The following is a 23608-nucleotide window of genomic DNA, read 5'->3' as shown; positions in this document are numbered from 1 at the left end:
CCGAACCCAAACATTACTGGAAGTAGAGGAAGGAGTGGACGCACCAGGCCAAGGAAGGAATCGAAGGAAAGGGTCGATCAAAGGGGTCCAACCAAGGGGATGGAGGAGAGATATGACGAGCCTCGCTGATTATTAAAAAAATAACTTTTACATTTGGATCGTGCAGGCTTGCAGCCCATTCTTTCTCGGGAGAATCGCCACTGTCTGGCCGATAAGGTACGTTCAATCCAGGCTAATGTAACATGACTAACGGCGTAGCTTTAGCAGTAAGGTGTTAGTACATGCATACAGAGGTATGCTAAGCTAACTGGCTAACACCAGATGCAATGCGATGCAGCAAAGCAAGCAATGATCAAAGATAAATAATGCTGAAACTGTCCAGCAGCTCCATAAGGGAACCCAACAACAGCCGTTTGAAGAGGTTTGCGTGTGATTTTAAGCAGTCTGTCTGCCGGAGTCAATGTAATGTACAGTAAGCCGACAGCGACGTATAACGACAAAAAGGATATGAGGTATTTTAGGACGTGTTGAAAAGCCTGTCATGAAAGACCGATTGTGCAAAAAGAGTCGGTTGCCTGCGTGGCTATAGCAGCAGCCGTGTGTGTATTTTCACCCACTAGCTGGTTTAACTCAAGTCGGCTAACAACAGTTGCTGTGAAATTGCCATATTTCCCTTTCGCTACTGTTGTGCAATAACTACACAACACAATAACCAGGACACACAGCAGTATGAGGGCACGACACAACAGCATGAATACACTGATCATGTCACTGTCACACTCACACAACAACCAGGAAGCAACCTCAACCTGTGATGCTGGCACAGGCAGGCACACATATATCAACTATTAAGATTCACTATAATGCACCCATCCTCTAACCCTGTCCCTGACAGCATACGAATGCATTTGAATGCTGTCAAAGTTATACGTAAAGGTTTAATTTAGAACCCACACGGACCCCTAAAAGAGTCCCTGGACTTTGATAACAATGCGTCCAAGTTAGGGCAAGTCAACTGAAGTTCAATGTTATGTAATGCCAACGAGTCTGTTCATGCAGGGACTGGTGATGTTGACAAGACTTCCTGGTTAGCTAATATGTTGATAATATTCTGTGTGATAATGTGGTGTCCCGGCCATGACACCTCCTGGGTATCACAGAAGTAGCCATGTGAGGGGCAGATGTGTGCAACGTTTTACGTTCATTTATGTCCTGGTTAAAGCAGTGGTTGGTTCTCGATCTAGGTTGATTGATAGTTAATACGGTAGTTCATTATGTGCAGTAAGTAAATGTAACTTACTGCTATTTTGTAGATCTGTTAAATACTTTTCAGCTCAAGGACATGTCTCCGATCTGGTTCCATGAAACTGCAGTAGACGGGGTCGATAGACATAGACATGACAGACAGACTGCTGTTCCCTCAGAGAGAGAAATGGTGATATTCTTACCTGAAACAAGATAGTTTGAATGCACAGAGTTGGAACAGTCTGACAACCTGAATGCTTTGATACATTACGAAGAAGAAAGTGTTATTTCTTATTCTTCGACTTATTTTGGTTCTCACCGTTGATGAGGATAAGAATTTCAGTGCCTGCGATGCTGCCACAGCTGTATTGTGACTAAGTGCACATGACAACAATAAAAACCTTAAGCATGCTGGAAGAATCTTGTTTTCTAATTGGAAAGTTGGAATTCTTAAAGGCACACACTTACATATGCTGGGGAAGCTTCTGTTTGCTGCAGTACTGGGTCATAGCCTTCCCTAAGGGGAAACAGGCAAGAGGGGCAGCAGATCAATCGGCATTTTCCCTGCATTTAACTGACGGCACGTCTTTTATCTCTCCCACACTAACATTTTCATCCCACTTGCCTCTTTCTCTCCTTCCCAGGAGGGTGCTGTCTCCGTTACCCTGGCCATAGCTCCAACGAGAGGCAGAGGAGCTCGGGGCTCAATTTGTCAGAGGTGCACGTCTGGCGGAGCGCAGGTGAGGGGGGAAGGTTGCAGAAGCCATGCACCTGGGGTGAGGAAGGCTCGCTGCGGTGGATACACACAGTGCAGGGGTGAGGGGTCAGGGCTGGTTTCTGCAGAGATGAAGCTCAAACAGCGTGTGGTGGTGCTGTGTGCCGTGCTTCTCCTGCTGGGCCTCGCCAAGATCTTCCTGCTGGATGGAGGGGAGGGCTCCGCGGCCAGCCGACGAGACCTGCGGGCCTTCCGTAAGGTCAGTAGTGCTGGTGTCTTCTCTCTGATTTTTGGTCACTACCTAGTACCAGGCATTTCGCTATCCCGGAGCGCCTGGTAGGGATGGGACGATAATAGTTATTGTTTATGGTAATAATTACCGCTCACAATAATTGTAATTGTATAGTGGATACTGGATATATTAATTTATCGTGTAATTGTCATCCATCATACAACTAGGATGATTGAGCTTTTGTTGAGCTGCAAATTCAGTACCACTTAAACAGACCTGTAAAGAGAGTATTTGGTACACTCTAGGGATGCACCGAAATTGAAATTCTTGGCCGAAACCGAATACCGAATATAGGAAACAGTTGGCCGAAAACCGAATACCGAATATCCGAATATGATTAATATTATACATATTTTTTCCTACCATTGCTGTCATGGCCGTACCTTAAAGCTATCTGATTTATTTAAAATAAATGATTATGGCAAAACTTAACTTAAATAATAATCACTATTATAGGTCCATAAAACATTTATTCACTATTCGGTGAAATATTTTCTGCCTATTCGGGCCGAAACCGAACATTTTCTGCGGCTGAATATTGGGTGCATCACTAGTTAAAATAGTATGTTTATACAGAGTAAGTACAGAATAAATAATCTCTCAATCACCGGGTAATGACTGTGACACAGTCCTGTATCTGAAAGGTCAGAAATGCAGTCCTTGCAACCACAATGTTTCCAGCCAGACAGGTCTAGTCCAGAATGCCACTTAAGTACTATAAATACTTTGTTGTACAACAAATACCAAGATTGTTGACCTACAAGCTTGTAGATGTTTGGAAAATTTGAAAGATTTAGAAAGCTTTTGCCTATAATGCCATGTTGAAAGTGGTTATCACTTAACATACCTACACCCGCACAGTATCATTGGTATGAAGTGTAACTGAATATCGCTGTTTTAGTATCCTCACTTAACCCATTAACCTGAGTTTGATTCTACAAATGTTATATTATGGTTATGGCAAAACTTAACTTAAATAATAATCACTATTATGTATCCATAAAACATTTATTTAGCTCTTTGAATGCATTAATTGCATACACTATTCGGTGATATATTTTCTGCCTATTTGGGCCGAAACCGAATAGGCCGAAAATGCATATTTAACCATTTTCTGCCGAATATCTTCTGCGGCCGAATATTCGGTGCATCACTAGTACACTCATTTCACTCTAAACAAATCGATTTACCAAAATGTAGCAGATGTGTGTGAGCACAGACTAACAATTTCTGGTAGTTCTGATAACCAGAACCCCTCGCTCAAAGCTCAAAGTGTTTGTGTGTGAGCTGAATCACACATTGATGGCAGTGAAATATTAATGATTCCGATCGTGTGCAAGGAAGAACTTACATCTCAAATGAGGACATGACATTTATGTTTAATACATATACTTGGACGTAAGATAAGATGCTGTTGCATGCATGTTGTGAGCTTGTACATTGGCTATTGTCGGCACACAATACCGTTGACCGTTTAATTCAAGCTTTATCCCAAAACATGTATGTATGTATGTATGTATGCCCGCCCAACACAAATAATCACTGCCGAATGTATTCCCAGGACCTGATATTTCCCCCAGCACTACACTGACTCTATGTATTGGTGCATGTACCCAAGACTTCTGCCTCAAATCTCATCACCTCTACCTGATGTGTGTTGGCAGATGGAAGCTGGTCTTACGCTCTCCCGTGGCGCTCGTCTCACCCACACGCTCCAGTCGCCCTGGGAGATTGCGAGCCAATGGGTCGGGCCCCGGGAGGTCTACCCGGAGGAGACCCCAGAACTGGCTGCTGTGCTCACTTCCTTGAGCACTGCCAAGATAGAGCGTGCAGACGTGGGCTACAAAGGAACCCAGCTGAAAGCTCTGCTAGTGCTGGAGGGTGGACAGAAGGTGGTCTTCAAGCCCAAGAGGTCAGCTGTCGTATTGTACTTGGTGGATGGGACGTTAATCTTTATTATTGTGAAATTGTACTCCGCCCTACACTAGGATGAATTGGCTCTTATTGAGCTGCAAATTCAGTACCACTTAAACCGTCTGCACTTGAAAAGCCTGAGCTGTAAGGAGTGCATTTGGTACGCTCGTATTTCACTCTAGTCTACACACAATTGCAGATCTACCGTACATAAATAGGGATGAAGTTAAAGTTTAAGCATATTTTGATTATCGTGATAATATCATTAATCACAATGTTTGCAACAATAATCATGAAATATCATTTTCATGTGGTCCCATCCCTAATTGTACTGTTAATAAAGTACAATGTAGAGAACACACACACACACACACAGATATGTACATACTGTTGTACACACAGAATGAAGTGCTTTGACTTAAGTATCACAGGTGATATGGAATTATAGGATTATACTACAATTTACAGTTTTAGTTTTTCCAGAGCGACTTGGAGTATGGCGAGCAAGTAAACGTACACATTCATCAAATGCAGAGAGACAGTGTAGCTTCTCAGTAATCTGGGATTATAGTTAAAACAATAATCTAGCATCAGATTAAGCGATATATCAAAAAAGAATGATCTGTACATTGAAACTATAGGATGCCAGGTACCCGTTATTAAAGACATGCCTTAACCCATTCTGACCGGGCACCCATTTTGGTGTCGGCATCATGTTATGCTTTAGCTATTGAAAAATAGCAGATCTACAAGCTCATATCGCGCCACCGAGTGGCGCGATACGAGCTTGTAGGTCTGCTATTTTTTTTAAATCGATCTCAGGTCAGAATGGGTTAAACTAAACGCATACATACTTGAAGAGATCAGTGTGTAATTGTAGCCGTCCCCTTTTTTGTCTGCCAGGTATAGCAGAGAGTATGTGGTGGAAGGGGAGCCGTATGCAGGTTATGACCGACACAATGCTGAGGTGGCTGCTTTTCACCTGGACAGGTAGGAAATCCTCTTCCTTTGCCCAGTACCCGTCTCTTCTTATGCATGTGTTTCGTTATTGAATTCATATTATACTTAAAGCAGTGATTCCTAAACCCGTGGGCCCCAAATTATTGGCAAAACACTAAGATTGATGATATAGCATTCATTGAAAATAAAGCTACGTGGGATTTTTCTCTGTCTACCGAGCAATCTTCGTTCCTACTCTCATCTATGGTCATGAAGTGTGGGTCATGACCGAAAGAATAAGGTCACGAATACAAGCGGCTGAAATTAGTTTTCTTCGACGGGTGGCTGGCATCTCCCTTAGAGATAGGGTGAGAAGTTCAGTCACACGAGAGAGACTCGGAGTAGAACCGCTGCTCCTTCGCCTGGAAAGGAGCCAGCTGAGGTGGTTCGGGCATCTGGTTAGGATGCCACTCGGGCGCCTCCCTAGGGAGGTCCTCGACGCATGTCCCACTGGGAGGAGACCCCGGGGCAGACCAAGGCGCAGTTGGAGGAAATACATCGACTCTCTGGCCTTGGAACGTCTCGGAATCCCCCAGGAGGAAGTCACTAATGTTGCTCGGGAGAGGGAAGTCTGGAGCTCTCTGGTGGAGCTGTTGCCCCCGCGACCCGACTACGGATAAGCGGTTGAAGATGGATGGATGGGATTTTTCTCTGATATTTTAATTAAAACCTTGATAATTTAATTTAATGATGAATAGGAACTTAAAGTATACTACGTACATTCGTTCCATTAATCCATGCTGGGACACAGTCAATTGATTGACGATCATTAAAACAAAGTTACTGTGAGAGCGTACGCGGCCCGCCCATCTGACCACTTAATTTGGCTGACCACTTAACCGAGGGCTGCCGTGTTTATAAGTGGTCAGCCAAATGGCAGCTGAATGACTGCGATGTTAAGTGGTTGGCCGCGAACGCTTTTCAAGATTTTCAAGTGGGCCCTGAACCAGAAAAGGTTGGGAAGTCAACTGCTGCCGTAGAGGTGCACTCAGCCAGTGTATGCTGTTAGGGTTGTTAGATCAGTCCAAAAGACCCCCACCCCCACCTTGACAAGCACTTGTAGGCATTATTACATAGTTTGACCCGGTTCCACAGATAATATTGTGAATATTATTTGTCTAATTTTGTATTAAAAAGGTCTTAAAAGTCATTAAACTGTCACTTTAGATAATGTGCAGATACCCTGGCCTGTATACACCTATTTGTTTACTGTAGAGCCCCCAACCCCCAGTTTGGGAACCACTGTGTTAGATGATGAATGACCAAACACTAATTGTGTTGTTGTCAAAAATGGGACATTTTATATTTGAGTACCGGTATTGTCGGGTCGGTGTGTTTCTGTATAGCATTTTGTCTTCCTTTCAACTTCTGTTGGTGTTTTTGAGGGGCGCTAGCCCCTCCTATGACCAGCTCTGTGTGTTTGTGTGTAACCCATCGCGATGATTTGATTGGCTGAGCATCCCATAGTGATGATTTGATTGGCTGAGCAAAGTACTTATTGAGGATAAAAAGAAGGAAAAGTGAGGACGCAAATTGTGATTGGCCGGAATGAGATGATGTATGATTATGTATGCTGATAAGAGGACCCCTCACTTCACACAGGCGTGATTTATTACTTGCGCAAGCAGAGCGCGCAAGTAATAATTTCGCCCGGTCTGTGTGCACCGTGCCAGCCAACCCGCCACTTGATGCGTATGCAAATAAAACAGCAAATTTGTGCCTGGTTTGCTGGGACCAGATTACATAAATGACCATACTGTATGTCTTACGTCATCATTTAGAGCTAGTCATACGTATACTATATATACATCATAATCAGTAAAATAAAATAGCAAATTGTGCCTGATTTGCTGGGACCAGAGTACATGGTGTGTATATGTATGACTAGCTCTCAATGATGACGTAAGAAATATGGTCATTTGTGTAATCTGGTCCCTGCAAACCAGGCACAAATCTGCTGTTTTATTTGCATACAGTACGCATCAAGTGGCGGGTTGGCTGGCACGGTTTTTGGCGCAAAGTAACCACAGTATACCGCTAATCAACTTACAACTACATACTCTATATAGTATATGTATATGTATACGTATGTCTTACGTCACCTTCATGTCAAGATTAGGCTTTAAACCAACTACAGATTACGGAAGTATTTAGATCATGTATATTTTAACAAATGTGAAAGTATTATTACAGAAATTTAAGTTAGAGACACCTATTACTCTGATCATGATTTAGTATTAATATCACTATATTCCAAGATTAAATACATTTAAAACAATTTACAATTTAGAATAAATAATAGAATAATTATACTGTATAACATATTTTAATTCAGTTTATATACCTTTTTTTTTTCATCACATATCAATGATTTATTTTTCTTTAAAAAACTAAAAAGGGATCCAGAATATATCTACATCGATAAAACTGTATTTCTTATATAGATAGAAACTTTAACCATACTTAATAATACTAGGTGTTTATATGCATAAAGTAGGTAGGTAGCAAATAATTAGACATTTCAAACGTTCCTTCACAGAGATACTGAGATTTGACAGTTTACAGCGGTCGAAAGTACTTGCGCGCTCTGCTTGCGCACTAGTTGGCCATTTATGGCCTACTAGTGTGCAACAAGCAAGTACGCACTCGACAGAGTGCAGTTCTAGTTTGTATTATTGTCACACACTTAACATACAATACAGCTGGTTATAACATTGTAGGTAATGACATCATTGTAATTTGCGTTTCTTAAACAACTTGGATAACAATTTTCTTTTTAAGTTAAAATTGTAATGGTGAATAAAAATGGTGAATAAAAATATTAGGCTGAATGGAGGTGTGACTTTGTAGTCCAGGAAGGAAGTGAGACCACATTTTCATGACACATAAAAACCCCAGGAAAGTGTTTCTTGTGTCCTAAACACCATTAAAATAAGTTCTGGTTGCAGAAGGGGTGAAGTGGCCTTTTAACTAAAAGATGATTATGCACTGATGAACAACTGAATACAGTATGATCAGCTTCTATTTAATCTGGTTAAAAAAAATACTAGTAAAAGAATGAATATCTTCAGAAACAAATCAAAACATGGAGGTTCACATTCAGAAATAAAAGTCTTTATTATTCCATATTCCTCAAGATTGACGGACAAAAAATCCAGCCATCGTCAGTGTACCTTCAGAAACAAACCATTCTGCTTGTCCCACAGGATCCTGGGGTTCAGGAGAGCTCCTCTGGTGGTGGGGAGGTACGTCAACCTGCGCACAGAGTTCAAACCCATTGCCACTGAGCAGCTGTTGAGCACGTTTCTTATGCAGGGTTAGTATCTCTTGCTCTCTTTCTTGAGTTCTTTTTTGCTTTCCTTCTCTGCTTCCAGTCTTTTGCTTTGCTCCCATTTTCTCTCTCTCTCTCTCTCTCTCTCTCTCTCTCTCTCTCTCTCGAAAAGTAAAAAGCCGGAGCCTTCTCTCTTTCTACTCTCTCCCTGCTTACCTTCTCGTGCCACACTCTGAAAGATGACACTTGACTAAACTGACGTACAACCAGAACGTTTTACAACCATGTCCTGTTTGCTGACTGCGTGGCAGTTCTTTGTCACTCGCTTGCAAAGCATAAACATTGAAATAATGGAGACATTTTAACTCGCAGCATGTGACTTTTAGAGACCACATGTCTAAAAGGGCTAGAAGTGAGTTAATATTAGGTTAGGCATGAGTGTGTTGTTTCTAGGGTCGGGTGGAAACCTCATTTGTCCAAAACTGTGACTTTATGTTATGAACACACGTTCTGTCTCTCACCGTCTGTCTGTCTGTCCGTCTGTCTCCAGGTAATAACACGTGTTTCTATGGGAAGTGTTACTACTGCAGAGACACTGAGCCAGCGTGTGCGGAGGGAGAGAACATGGAGGGCTCGCTGACCCTGTGGCTACCTGACGTCTGGCCCCTGCAGAAACACAGGCACCCCTGGGGACGCACGTACAGAGAGGGCAAGCTGGCCAGGTGGGTTCTGGTCTCTACCTGTATACATTTGTTTATGGGTCGCGAGTAAATATTCCTCGTTTTAGTTTTAGTTTCCTACATTTATAAAATAAAATATATTATTTCAAAAGATTACAAATGTTCAAACAAAGAAAATCAATGAAAACAATTCCAACATTTCTTCTAATTTATTTCATGAATAATTTGTTTTAAGAGGTATTGAAAATAGCAGATACCGGTATTTGAGCTTGTAGATCTACTTTTTTCAAGGGTCAAGTCATGAAGGAAAAACACACCCGGCTCACCTGCTGTGTGTGTTGTATTGATTGTCTGGACTATAGCGTGTGTCACATTCATTCACATCATTTTATCAGACTATGCCAATGAGTGCGTGATCCGTGATGCAATATACGCTATGTAAATAATAGCCATCGCCTACAAGACCGGCAACACAATGGCTTTGACTGCTGAGGGTGGCTCTGACACTGTACAAATCAACTTTCCAAACAGATAAGCTAAATAGATATCTGTGTTATCGTCATTTCTCCCTCTTTCATCCCTGATAAAAACACAAAGCACTTGAGGCGTTTGTTCCCATGAGATTTGAGTAAGTTACACCCACTGTGTTTGCAAATGGAGGAAGGAGAATCGTCAGCTGGGCTGGGGAGCGTTCTTTCAACACAAATTCTGTTCTTTCTCAGATAAGACCACACAATGTATAACTTCTACCCCAAAAGGGTCATTTGTTCATTAAAAACTTTGGCACACACTTTGGTGCTGTCCTTGGAAATTCCAGGAATTTCAGGGTGGTGTCTGCTGAGCAGCACATCCAATCCCTGCGTGAGTCCCGTCATGCTTTAAATCATCAATAATAAATCTGGTGCCAAAAAAAGTAAAGTAAAGTCAATGTTCTAAAATGACCTGTGGTCTGTAGCAATCACACCCATAGTGAGCAAATGCTTTGAGAAACGTGTCAGAGAGCAGCAGGCTGCTACTCACACTACTCGACCTCTGCCTCTTCGCCTGCCACGCTGTGTCAGTAAAACTCGCAGAATCATCACAGATCTGAGCCATTACAACCACGGACCGTATCAGATGTTGCCAGGAAGTGGCTGCAGTATGTAGCCTCAGACTCCACTGGCAGCAGCAGAGATGAATGAGCTGACCAAGGAAAAGGCTTGGGAAGTGCTACTGTGTCCCCTCTTCCCGTGTTGGGCGTATACAGTATATTGTCACTGTCGGGCAGAAACCTCCTATCTCCATATTTGAACTTCTTGTGCAAAGCGACACGTTTTGAGCTTGTAGATCTGCTACTGTTGCTATTTTTTAATTTGAAAAAGTAACAGTTTTGGGCATATGAGGTTTCCAACCGACAGACGATATGGTGTGCCTAATTTGTATATATGTCAATTTTCTGTCTGTTATATTATTACTTATGATGCTGCGACATCTGAATAAGCCAAACAAAACCAAGTTTTACTCTTATGTACGGTGTACCTGTGCACAAGATGTAACCGTAAAGACTACCGCAAATTTGGAACGACAATGTGTCCATTTCAGCACATCATGAAATAGTGATACGATGCAAATGGGAGACGGCGGTGTTCTCTTCTGTGGAAACTCATGCCAAGCCTCGCCAATCTGAAAATTGAGCAGCACAGACGGTTACACCTGGCACAGCGGTGCCTCCTGCCTACAATAAGAGCATTGGCAGAGAATCAATTACATTGGCTTCTCATGTGTGCTGCCTTCTCACATGGCAGAACGCTGAGGTCAGGGTCAAAAATAGAAGTAATTGTTTCTCTAATATCTACCATAGCACAGTGCTGCTGACTCGTGCCTATAGTATTGATAGATGAACCACCCTGCTCAGTCCAGATAACTTGCATACATTTTATCCTGTTGGATTCATTTAATATACTTGTATGTATCAAATATATAATGTTTGTGGACATCAAGGAATCCCTTTCAAATAAGCGGCACATTATGGGGGAAATGCGGCTTTGTATTCTATAAACGCCTGTTAAGTTTTACTTTCATGGCTAATGACTTGGCGTTTAAAATGAAAGGCTTTTCTCTGAAACTGAAGCCTGAAACAGAAGTTGATAACGAGACAACTTGAGAAACCAGAGACACAATGATGAACCCTGACCCCAAGGCCTTTCCTCTAGCACCACCCTTACCATCTCATTTTACACATCTCTAAAAGATTTGCTAGACTGCTAGACAAAATAAATGTCATCCATGAAATTACCTTTCTAAAATGTTGTTGTAGTGTTAATTTCGTCGACTAAAACTATGCTGAAAAAACTTTTAGTTTTGTTGACTAAGACTAACTATTGACAACTAGACTAAAATGTGTCTCCATAGTGAACCACTCGTTCTCAAATTATTGGTTTTGGAATGCGACAAAACCTATTTTAGGTTATTAGTTACGTATTTCAGTCTTCCAGAAAGCCCTAATGATCTCAGATATGTCATAACCGCAATCGTTAATGCCTCAATCTGCAATTTCTTCAACTGGTAGCTGTATGGCTACCAAAACACACGGCACTAGTGTGTGTGCCTGTGTGGTGACTCATTTCACGCTGTTTCACAAATAAATTACACATACCGTACACACATGTATACACATGCACAGTCAGTCGTTAGATTTGCTTTTGTGTGTGTGTGTGTGTGTGTGTGTGCATGTGCGTGCGTGCTTAGGTGGGAGTATGACGAGAGCTACTGCGATGCGGTGAAGAAGATGCCTCCGTACGACGCGGGGCCCAGGCTGCTGGACGTCATCGACACGGCCATCTTTGATTACCTCATCGGGAACGCTGACCGCCACCACTACGAGAGCTTCCAGGACGACGGGGGAGCGAGCATGCTCATCCTCTTAGACAACGCCAAGAGGTCAATACACACACTGTATATTGTCAATATATTTAGTTTTAGTCCTCATAGCTTAGTTTTTATTTAGTTTTCATCAGTGAAAATAGGTAGTCGGTGTAGTCATTTAGCCAACAAAATGTAAGTTCATAACTTCATACATTGCACATCTGTCCATTAGTCCATCAAACAGACTAGAGTCAAGTGTCTCTGGTTTGTGCGGTGTTTAGACTTTAGAGTACAGCTCTGCCATAAAAGCTATTCCTCCGTCTGTTTGTTTTTGCTTTGATGGCCCTATAGCGCCTTCCTGAGGGCAGTGGTTCAAACAATTAGTGCAGTGACCTGGATGGGATGAGCATGGACATATAAACGTAGACGCCCTTTTCCGGCTCTGAGGCGCGTGTCACAATTTTCCTGAGATTCCTTGCAAAGCATTTGCCTTCAATGAGTGCTTCCGCGTGCGTAACATGAGTCCCGGAAAAGACACGCTGTGATTGGCCAGTAGTCACTCGAGTGACAGCAAGAGACATGGATGAGTGACGTCACTTAGGCAGCGACGCAGCGTGCCTTCAGCAAATGCCTTCAGCACTTTTAAATAAGAAAGCTGCAGAGAACTGATGCTTTGTGTACATTCTTTAATGTTGTCTGTGTTTGTTTGTTTGTTTGTCTTGTTTCATATTGTCATGACTGTTATAAAGATTTGTAAAAAAAAAAGACTTCAGCACTGCACTTAAATGGTAAATGGTGCATTTATATAGCGCCTTTATCCAAGGCGCTTTACAGAGATTGTGCATTACATTCACCCATTCACACACACATTCATACACCGATGGCAGCGGAAACCATGCAAGGCACCAACTAGCACATCGGGAGCAATTAGGGGTTCAGTGTCTTGCTCAAGGACACTTCGACAGTAACTCTGGGGGAGCCCGGGTTCGAACTGGCAACCTTGCGGTTACCATCCAGGCACTCTACCCCTGAGCCACCGCCGCCCTTCGCTTGACTTCCTGCTTTCATTGTGAGACACGTCACTCCAATGAACTGCAGCGGCCAGTGATCTATGGGGATGAGTCCCTGAGGATGAAGTGTTGGCTCTTCTGACAAAAGGTCCTCCAGAGATGGAAGAGGCCATCTATTGATTATCTGAGCTGTGTTTATGATGCCCTGAAGTGGCATCATTCTTTCTGCCACCGTGCAGCTGGACAACCGCAGGGGAATGCCGTAGCTCTGCGGAACTCGGTTTTCCTCAGTACCCTCAGAGAATACAGTCTCTCTCTGTCTGTTGACCTTTTGGTGCAGTGGTGTTTGTTTTCCAGGTCAGGTTCTCTGGGATGTTCATGACCTGGAAGCTTAAGTCGGAGACTCCACCCCCTCTCCAGCAGCTTTATACAAATACAAGCACAGCAGCTTTATGCCATAAACGGTTAGGTCTGTCATAAGTCAAATCTTAAAAGTCTGTTCCATCCTGAATCCATAATAATTTATACAATGTGTTAACCCATTAAGACCTGAGGCGGATTCTACAAATGCCTTCTAATTCAGTAGTTCTAATCTGCTATTTAATAGCCAACACACAAATCTTAAAATGACATGATTCCTTTATTTTTACACCATTCTAAAATTGTCCGTCGCTTGCATTTTTAATGTTTCGGTCCAAGGATAATTGGCGTCCCTCGATGGGAGGGAGCTGGATTACATGTTTTGTGGGCAGCACCAGCAGACACTGACTAAACGGTGCTTGTAATTGTCAATGAGTGATGACTGTCATTTTATGTTGTTATTTGCGGTTGTGTGTGTACAGTATGTACTGTATTTGTGTCTGACTAGTACAGTACTGTAGAAAGGAATTTCCCCTTGTGGGACGATAGTAATAATAATCTTTATTGTCCTGAAGGATATTCGTCTTCACAGTCTGTTCAAACACCCACATCAAAAACAACACAGAGCACATAACACCAAGACAATACAAAAACATGAAGACAATGAAGTCTAAATAGAGACAGAGACCGTGATGAGGAAGGCTCTGGTGTGAATAAAGAGACAGAGACCGTGATGAGGAAGGCTCTGGTGTGAATAAAGAGACAGAGACCGTGATGAGGAAGGCTCTGGTGTGAATAAAGAGACAGAGACCGTGATGAGGAAGGCTCTGGTGTGAATAAAGAGACAGAGACCGTGATGAGGAAGGCTCTGGTGTGAATAAAGAGACAGAGACCGTGATGAGGAAGGCTCTGGTGTGAATAAAGAGACAGAGACCGTGATGAGGAAGGCTCTGGTGTGAATAAAGAGACAGAGACCGTGATGAGGAAGGCTCTGGTGTGAATAAAACATGAAGACAATGAAGTCTAAACAGAGACAGAGACCGTGATGAGGAAGGCTCTGGTGTGAATAAAGAGACAGAGACCGTGATGAGGAAGGCTCTGGTGTGAATAAAGAGACAGAGACCGTGATGAGGAAGGCTCTGGTGTGAATAAAGAGACAGAGACCGTGATGAGGAAGGCTCTGGTGTGAATAAAGAGACAGAGACCGTGATGAGGAAGGCTCTGGTGTGAATAAAGAGACAGAGACCGTGATGAGGAAGGCTCTGGTGTGAATAAAGAGACAGAGACCGTGATGAGGAAGGCTCTGGTGTGAATAAAGAGACAGAGACCGTGATGAGGAAGGCTCTGGTGTGAATAAAGAGACAGAGACCGTGATGAGGAAGGCTCTGGTGTGAATAAAGAGACAGAGACCGTGATGAGGAAGGCTCTGGTGTGAATAAAGAGACAGAGACCGTGATGAGGAAGGCTCTGGTGTGAATAAAGAGACAGAGACCGTGATGAGGAAGGCTCTGGTGTGAATAAAACATGAAGACAATGAAGTCTAAACAGAGACAGAGACCGTGATGAGGAAGGCTCTGGTGTGAATAACCACTTCCATGCCGTCCCTATTTTGGGCATGTAATTCTAGTCAAAGCATTTTTCTTAATTATTGAGTGGTGCTAGCCACTCCTATGCAGAGCTATGTGTGTACGTACGTGTATGTACATTATGTGTACCTACGTACGTGTCCGTGCTGCAACACCTAAAGTGACAAGTAGAACACACACACATGTGCACACACACACACACACACATACACACAGAGTCCAGGGAGGAGCACAGTATAGTACAGCACCACTCACTTCAGACCGGTCTTATTTTTCAAAATAGCGCACACATTTCATTATGTGATGCGTTGGTGTCAGCTATTTTTGCTGTTTGTCACACAATTCAAAGGGCTTTATTCACACAATGAACTGTATATAGCGGTTAAGGTTAGATCCTAAGCTAGGTTAACGTGTGGTTCCTGAGGCTACAGTACATACAGTACAATATTTGTAATTGGAAAGTGGCATTTTTAAATGAAAACCATCTCCATCCACACGATCATTTTGGCACCTTGACAGTAATATTCTCTGCCAATGGCAAGCTTGAAAATGCATTTCACATCACTGTAGCCACTTCTGACACATCTGTTATAATTTATGTTCTAAGTATAGGACCCTCGTCTGGTTCTGGTTCTGGTTCTGGTGTGTGACGACCCGGTTGATATTTCCATGGTTCGGCGGCGGACAGACAGACAGGCAGGCCGGCCCGGGAGAAGAGATTAACATGACACGAAGACTTGGTCACACTAATTCATTCACCCAGTTTATTACACATACAGAATCTTATATAGCTTGGATACTTCATGTCCTAATGACGTCACTGACTAGACATCACAATCACTGCCTGCAGCACGCGGCCTTCAGCGTGCCCCTAACACAGCCCTAAAGTATGTTACAGTTCAGGCAGTGCACCATACATATAAGTACATTGCATATTCACGTACAAGTATCAGTACACAGCATGTTGTATATTACAACACATAGTATAACGAGTTATACTTGCACTGAAAGTATACTTATAGTATAGTTATACTTGCACTGCAAATATAACTTAACCTAACCCATAATCTGATAAGTGTTAAGGAATCATGAAGTATGGCTTAAACTTGCAATCAGAAATCAGAGAGGCGTTCACTTTCTCCGTCCTGGCCTAGTTTGGCTTGGCCGAGTTGACTGTCCTAGAAATGTTGTCTTTTATAGTGTGTCCTGGACTCCTGGACCTAGTATAGTATAGTGTGCTTGCTCTGTAGTCTGTAGTGCTGCGCAGTGATGGGACTGTAGTCTTTTTCCCGTCTAATATTGAACCAGTTCAGAGTGTTTCCACAGAAAATGAATTGGTTCAGAAAAGTTGGTTCGGAACTGTAACCAAAACAATGGCTGCCGGTTCCGTGAAAGCACCATGGTTCACTTCCAACAATCTAGAACCAGTTCTAGAACCTCTAGTTATTTTGGTGGAAAAGAGGCCGACTTGAGTTTCAACTATGATCAAATCTTTATTATGTGAAACAAATTAAGGGTGAAATTGGGTTATCAAAAATGTACATATAGGGTATTCAACATCTGTGCATGAAGGAAAAACAGTATTCATGCTTTAAAAAGTTGTGAAATGTTCTTGAACTTCATGATGAATGAACATACTGAACACTGTACAGATCCCTGATGAATTCATGGGGATATGGGGAGGAATAAAGTGCTAACACTTTCTTCTTTATTTTTCATGCAGCTTTGGGAATGCAGCTCTAGACGAACGAAGCATCCTCGCACCTCTCTACCAGTGTTGCATGTGAGTATTCAAACCTATTCCTATCAGGGTTAAACACTACTTTGCTCTATACCAGTGGTTTTCAAACAATTTTAATTTCAAGTCCTGCACACTGTCTTCACTTACAGCCAAAAAAAAGGTTAATTAGAGATATTGATGTTTCTGTCGCTTGGACCTTCATCAGGTATATTGCACAGATGTCACTGGTAGGCGCACTAGGCGGTATGCTGAACGGTCCACACCCCTCTGAGACACAGACAATGGTACCAAAAATGGTACCATCTTGACCAATGGTATATATATATATATATATATATATATAATGACCAATTATATGAAGAGTGGTTGAAAATGGGTGAAGTGGTCCTTTAACTGAGACGGTAGCATTTCCACAGACTTTCTTTCTCACATTTCCCTCTTGAACTCTCTTGACTGTCAACAGTGTCGCTTGGCTTTCGCACAGCATTTTAAGTAGGCGGCCCGCGGCCGGTTCATACCAGGCTTGAAATGAAACCTAACACTGGTTCACCTGAGATTATCTACATTCTCATCACATCCACCACCTTCCAAATGAAAACTGACCAGAATACCCTATCAGAATCAGAATCAACTTTATATTCACAGAGTTTTACAGGTATAATAAAGTAGGTGATTTTATTTTCTTTCTTTTTGTAGTTTCCAGCAATGTATGAGACCCAGGTACTCAGGAAGGGGAAAGCTATTGCTAGGGATAGAACAGTTATACAGTCAATACCATATTTTACCATCAGGATGGTGGTACAATGTACCTATGTTGCAGGCTAGGGCTTCAAGATCATTTGTCCCCACAAGTATAGGACTTCTGAAGGCCCCATCTCAATTCTGTGCATAAAATGTAATGTATTGTTATGCCTCTTGGAACTATGACTGGTAGCCTTTTCTTTTTTCCTCTCTGCAAGAAAGGAGCTGTGTAGTTTCAATGTATTGTGTGATCTGTCTAAGCCTCTAAGGTCACATTCACACCTTCTTACTTCGGTAGACTCAATGCGTATGGGCGGAGGGCAGAATCCATTTGTTCCCCGGCCGACCTATCGCACCAGCCGGCCCATGGGCCGGTAAAAAAAAAAAAAAAAAGAACAAATGGATTCTGCCCTTGCTGGAATTTGGGCTTCTTGCATATTTAATTTGCTGCGGTTTGCCTTCACACACCTGTCATCCGCAGCAATTGGAAACGCAGCAGGGGGGACCTTTATCAATGTGTTCCATTCATAAACTAGCCTACACAGTGGTAGCTTGCATACAGTAGATTTCAAGAAAGGGAATAAAAATGATAATTGGCCAAGAATGCCTTTGCCTTATAAGTAGGTCAGAGAGGTTTATTGTCTGTATCAAACAGAATCTACCATCCGCTCCCAGTACTTACCAGACGACTTGGCGCACCCATGCTGTGCTACTCATATCAGGTTCAGGTTTATTTGTCATTTGTATAGATACAGAGTATACATACAATGAAATTTATTTTGCTGGACACTGTGTTATAGACTACTAGAAAAGACTACTAGAAAAGACTAGACTACTACAGTATATCAACAGCCAGTTGCCTTAACTCTGAGAGCACTGATAATCATTACTGCTACCTTCACGGGAAGCATCATCCTTTTTTTACTTTTTCATTATTTTGGGCCAGTTTGGAAGCCTTTGCCCCACATTTTTGTGGTAAGAAGAGTGACAGAGGGAGACTGATCGATTGACATGATACGCTTTGGCTGCATTAAAGAAGCTTCATTACTTTTTTACTCTCTTTAAAAGTCAAATATTTCCCAAGCAGATGGCAATCCCATCAAAACATTGAGTGTGTTCTCTGTGTCCTAGGGTGCGGGTGTCTACATGGAACAGGTTGAACCTGCTGCGGAGCGGGGCTCTGAGCACGGCCCTGCGCCAGGCCTTGGCCTTCGACCCCATTAACCCCATCCTGGCCGAGCCACACATGGCCGCACTGGACAGGCGTCTGTCAGGGGTCATCGCGACCGTCAAGCAGTGCATGGAGTCCCAGGGGCCCGACAACGCTCTGATCGAGGATCGAATGAACCTGCCCCACCCTTAAAGAGCAAACGACAACAAATAACTATAGTAGGAGTGATGAGAGAAGACCAAGGAAGGGGGCCAGAACTTCGCTTTACCTCCCAATATGCCTCAAAGAAAGGCAAGAGAAGTGGAGAGGAGGCCGACGTAATGAACCATTCTGAGAGCAGGAACCGCCTGGTTTGTAAGAAACGAAATGGCGGTGTGAATAAAAGGGTTGACGAATGCGTTTCTCACACTGTCACCAGCCAGGGAGGAGTGGAGGAAAAACAATTGCCACGGTTCAAGAGGTGAAAGTATCTTTTGTAAAAGCATTTGAACTCCTCATGTCTGTGGTCCCACGCGCTATAAACTTTCCCTCAGGACTTTTGTGCACTTGGACAGTATCTGCTGTATATCTGAATGCTCCCACGTCTACTATTAACTACTACTGGCTGTGTAATGATAATGCATACATACATGCCTTGTGCCAAAACCTCTGTCATTGTCCAACGTTTTCCCCCAGGGGGAAAGCTTAGGCCATAGGACTGAGCTTGAAGAGTTGTCAGAAGAGAAGGGTATGATAATGGCCATATCCCACCAAAACGACCAAGCTCCCGGTGCTGATGAAGTAGTAAAAGATACGGGAGAGCAGTACAACAGACTTGGGATTTCGGAACATATTGTTGAGATGGGTGCTCTAGGACTAGGTGACTGAGAAGCAATTGAGAGATTGAGTCAGTATCCATTCGTCAAGACAGTCCATCATTTCTTAGTCCGAAGAGAATGACAATTTGAATTCCACTTTGATGTCAACAAAGATGGTAATGAATCCAACCTGCCCAGCCAGTGTGTACATATGAAACTAACTTGTTAAATAGTGTTAAAGAGACTAAATATGCGAACAATAATGTTATGAAACGTGTGTGTGTGTGTGTGTGTGTGTGTGTGTGTGTGTGTGTGTGTGTGTGTGTGTGTGTGTGTGTGTGTGTGTGTGTGTGTGTGTGTGTGTGTGTGTGTGTGTGTGTGTGTGTGTGTGTGTGTGTGTGTGTGTGTGTGTGTGAAAAAGTGCCATACTGTACAGCGAGAATGCTACTGATGTGAGAGGATAATTGGGGGTAAAGTCAGATGTATGGCTGGGTACATTTTCAAATATTAAAATAATGTCTATTTAGACAAGGTTTCATCATTGTCATTTCTTATCAGTACTTTATTTGGATTTTTTACAAATACAGAAAACAGAATACGTATGAATGGACATTGTGTGAACACAGAAACATAATATAAAACAAGGATAGACAAGATAAACAAATAAAAATAAATCAAATTAAGTTTAAATTAGTTTACACGACCAAACACGCAGCATCAACCGTATCATATGTATACTAATACTACTCAAAAAGGCATTGCCTGACCATGGATCACATCAAGGACCTGCAACATGACTGAGGAACACATTCCACTTCAAATCATATTTATCCAACTGATTATTCATCTTAAAGGATAACCTCTCCAAAGCAGCCACAATACCAAGCTGAGTGAACCCAATCTGAGAATCCCATCGTCAAATATTCGGGAAAACAGCGCCTCCCCTGTTGTTCCTCAAACAGTCTGTCTTGAGAGACTACTAGAGTGAACCATACATGTGCTGGAGGCAAATCCTCAGACTTCCATTCCTTAATGATTTTTCCTGCCCACCATTATCGTCATTATTTCTATGTATGTTTCTGTGCACAAAGCAAAGAATATATAACATGTGCTTATTTTTCAGTGAGGCTAGCTGCCTGCCATTTTATGTGAGCCGCACACAACACCTTCAGTATGTCAAAGGATGTACTATGTGGGCTATGATAGTCGATCAGCTTGATACAATGTGATGGTTGCACCCCCAACGTCGTACCTGGAAATTCTCTCTGGTTTTGATGTCTATCAAGTTCATTTCAAATGGCCCTGTCCCATCTATAAAACAATTCTTCATCACCTTCCATATGAATCAGATTGCAAGACACCATTCCCTTTGGCCTGTGTGTTTTGACATAAGAAACGATCATATGTTAGGTGATGTGTTATTTACAGGCCTTCTGCTTGGATCATATACTTCAGTTACAAATCATCTCTTACCACAAGAGGTCATAGTTTCTACCTGACATTTAATGTACTATCAAAGTTACTATAACAGTTGCAGTAGCTGTTTATAAAGTGTAGTGATTGGTCTCATAATATAATTTGTGTGTGCATGCATGAAAATATGCGTGGTTTCTTTTAACACCTACAGAAGGGGTTTACTGTGAAAGCAGTCCCTTACCTGCATTTACACAATTACTCACTCTTGACACTGCCAAGTCATTTTGGATCTAAGAGGATTTTGTAAAGGGCAAGAAAACATGTTTCATATCGTCAAGTGTCAATGTCACTGCAGTTGGGACTTGTGACATGCGTGTGCATGTTTTATATTGGGTCACACATTTTGCCCATACCACACGAGGTCCAAATATTCAATAAAACTTCCCCCTGGGGGGTGGGCAATGGGCATTGCATGCAAACTTACATGGTAAAGATATACCGGTAGTTCACTTTTAAATGAACGAATCCCACAAACATGCCTATATACAGCAACAAGTTGGGTGGTGTAAGTGGACATCATCACAGAAACACACTGACAAAGAGAGAGCACCAAGACAAATTACAGTAAATGCAGCCATATAAAATCACTCCCCAAACTTCAACTGTTGCTCTTTCCCCATGCCTTGCAGTTGTCTGGCTCGGTTCGCCAGCTCCTCTGCCTTCTTTACATCTTTCTCCGTGCCATCCCCAAGCCTGTACATGCGGCTGGCGTTGGCACAGCCCCACACGTGTCCCAGCTCACAAGCCATGTTGGCATACTTCAGTGCTTGAGGCATGTCTCCTCCCAAGCCCTTGGCATTTCCCTCGATGAACAAGGTGCTGAGGTTGAAGCAGGAAGGAGCGAACCCCCCGTCGCATGCCTTCCTGTAGTACTGCAGGGCCACTGCAGTGTCGGGTCCGCCTTCCAGGGCTCGTCCGTCATGGGCTAGTGTTCCAACAAAATGGCACGCATCTATAGACTTCTTTCCGTCTGCATTGCAGGAGCGCATGAAGCAGGAATAGGCAGTTTTCAGACACTTAGTCACCCCACCTGGTGGAGAGATTTGGGACAACAGGCAAACATAGCTTCAGGTGGTATCATTCATAGATCTTAATATTTATCATTTTCTGACTGTTTTACTTTTTACAGGTTTTGTCCTAACTGCTGGTACATCCAATCGCCAACAACAGAGGAATAGCAAAAGGGGGGGGATGAGAAGGGTTCAGACCATTCAGTTGTTTTTCCTGGTGTACCTTTGCCTGTGACATGGTAAGTCCCCAATTTGTAGCAACTCCCAGCGTTCCCATTTGTTTCACAGTTGTGTTTGAGAACTTGTGCCGTGGCCTCATAATTCTTCTTAATTCCTTCCAAGTAGTCAGCAAGTCGTTGGCATCCTTAGTACAAATGCAAAGGAGAAGGGGCATTTATATAACACATTTCATAGTGACAATTCAAAGTGACATTGTTGAGGAATTCTGAGAGAAACAGATCCTGGCTCATGCAACATGTCTGTTTGTTTTGTAGCTGTGGGCAGGTATAAAATCTGTGAATCCCTGTTGTTCAATGAGCCAGACTGGGTTTCTATTGCATTGACAGGTCATTTTTCGAGTAAAATCACTCATACTCATTTTGAAGTCTGGTTTCGTCTTGCCTCATTTGTATATATTATTTTTGAGCATCCAACTATACATATTCTGCGTACAGCGATGACAGCATGTATATGTTCAAAGGAAAATATGCCAGTTAATATAGTTACATAGCCTGGCTCCAGCCCTGAATCGCTAGCCACGCCCATTAAGAAAATATGTTCTGGCGATTCAGAATAATCAATAATTAATAATGAATCATTCAGAATAATGAAGTGAAATGAAACGTCAGACTGAGTGTCAGGCTAATAGTTACATGCAGAATGCAATAATAACTAAAACTAACTACTGCAATAACATACTGTACTAGTTTCGATCAGTTCAGCACCAGGTGGACCGTGGACAGTTAAAAGTTTATACCTTCGGGATTCTTCTCTTTGTAACACTGGAAGCTGTATTCTATACCCAAATTATCCATGAACTCTTTCACCTCGTTTTCATCCTCAAAGTTGACGAGTCCAGCCATTTTTACAATCCACGTTCTGTGCCGACTTGCTTTCTGTAGTGATTTAACCACGCACACACCACTATTGACCTTGCTGTTTGGTGACGTTAACCGGTAGAGTTACAAGCCTTTAGTCCCTTCCAATAAACTTAGCCCCCATTTAGTTTAATGGCCATAAATACCGTGATATCGTTTGAAATAAATAGTTCCTTCGGAATATCAAGGATTATTTATGACGCCTGTCATCTGCAAAGCGATGCAATTTTTATGCCAACTTGCCTTAGCAACTTGCACGTTCGGCTGTGTATTTGACTGCTTCCTGATCGCGCAAATGCTTCAAACGGCCTTCCGTAGTTGAGTCTAAGCTAAAGCCGCCAAAATGGTACAGTGAGTGACGTCGCAATTGTGGAGCCAATGACTATGTATTTAGTCTATTAACGCTTCTCAGAGATTCAGAACCTTTTTAAGTATAATGGCACTATTCTAATTCCATAACTGCACTTATATTTCAGTTGAACATAAATATGTCATTTTTGGTGTGACCATGGGTGACGTGACGTGGCAGCAAACGAGGACGTTATTGTTTTCAATGTTTTCCCCAGTCAGTCTGAGGCTTCGTGAGTTGTGACATCACGGACGAAACCTTGGTATGTTTTATCGCAGCAGTGTCCTTTCACTCGGGGGGCTCCATTAGC

General features: G+C 42.6%; 2 protein-coding genes across 2 annotated transcripts; one reads left to right on the top strand and one right to left on the bottom strand.

Moving 5' to 3' along the window:
* The first annotated feature begins 71 nt into the window (after window positions 1–71).
* fam20b (FAM20B glycosaminoglycan xylosylkinase) lies at window positions 72–19825 on the top strand. The gene is made up of 9 exons (XM_083767737.1): window positions 72–216; window positions 1890–2219; window positions 3917–4164; window positions 5070–5156; window positions 8372–8481; window positions 8987–9158; window positions 11844–12035; window positions 16640–16699; window positions 18530–19825. The coding sequence occupies exons 2-9, from the start codon at window positions 2091–2093 to the stop codon at window positions 18759–18761; spliced, it is 1230 nt and encodes a 409-aa protein (XP_083623863.1). The 5' UTR covers window positions 72–216; window positions 1890–2090; the 3' UTR covers window positions 18762–19825.
* Window positions 19826–19977: 152 nt separating this feature from the next.
* On the bottom strand, window positions 19978–23217 carry coa7 (cytochrome c oxidase assembly factor 7). The gene is made up of 3 exons (XM_083767738.1): window positions 22829–23217; window positions 22076–22216; window positions 19978–21872 (listed from the first exon to the last, which is right to left on the bottom strand). Exons 1-3 carry the CDS (start codon window positions 22932–22934, stop codon window positions 21427–21429), a joined length of 693 nt encoding a protein of 230 aa, XP_083623864.1. The 5' UTR covers window positions 22935–23217; the 3' UTR covers window positions 19978–21426.
* Between the last annotated feature and the right edge of the window lie 391 nt (window positions 23218–23608).

This window comes from Protomyctophum parallelum, assembly GCF_964188405.1.
Source record: "Protomyctophum parallelum genome assembly, chromosome: 6".
Classification (NCBI taxonomy): Eukaryota; Metazoa; Chordata; class Actinopteri; order Myctophiformes; family Myctophidae; genus Protomyctophum; species Protomyctophum parallelum.
Note: the sequence above shows the minus strand (reverse complement) of the source record. Positions and strands in the feature narration are given on the sequence as shown.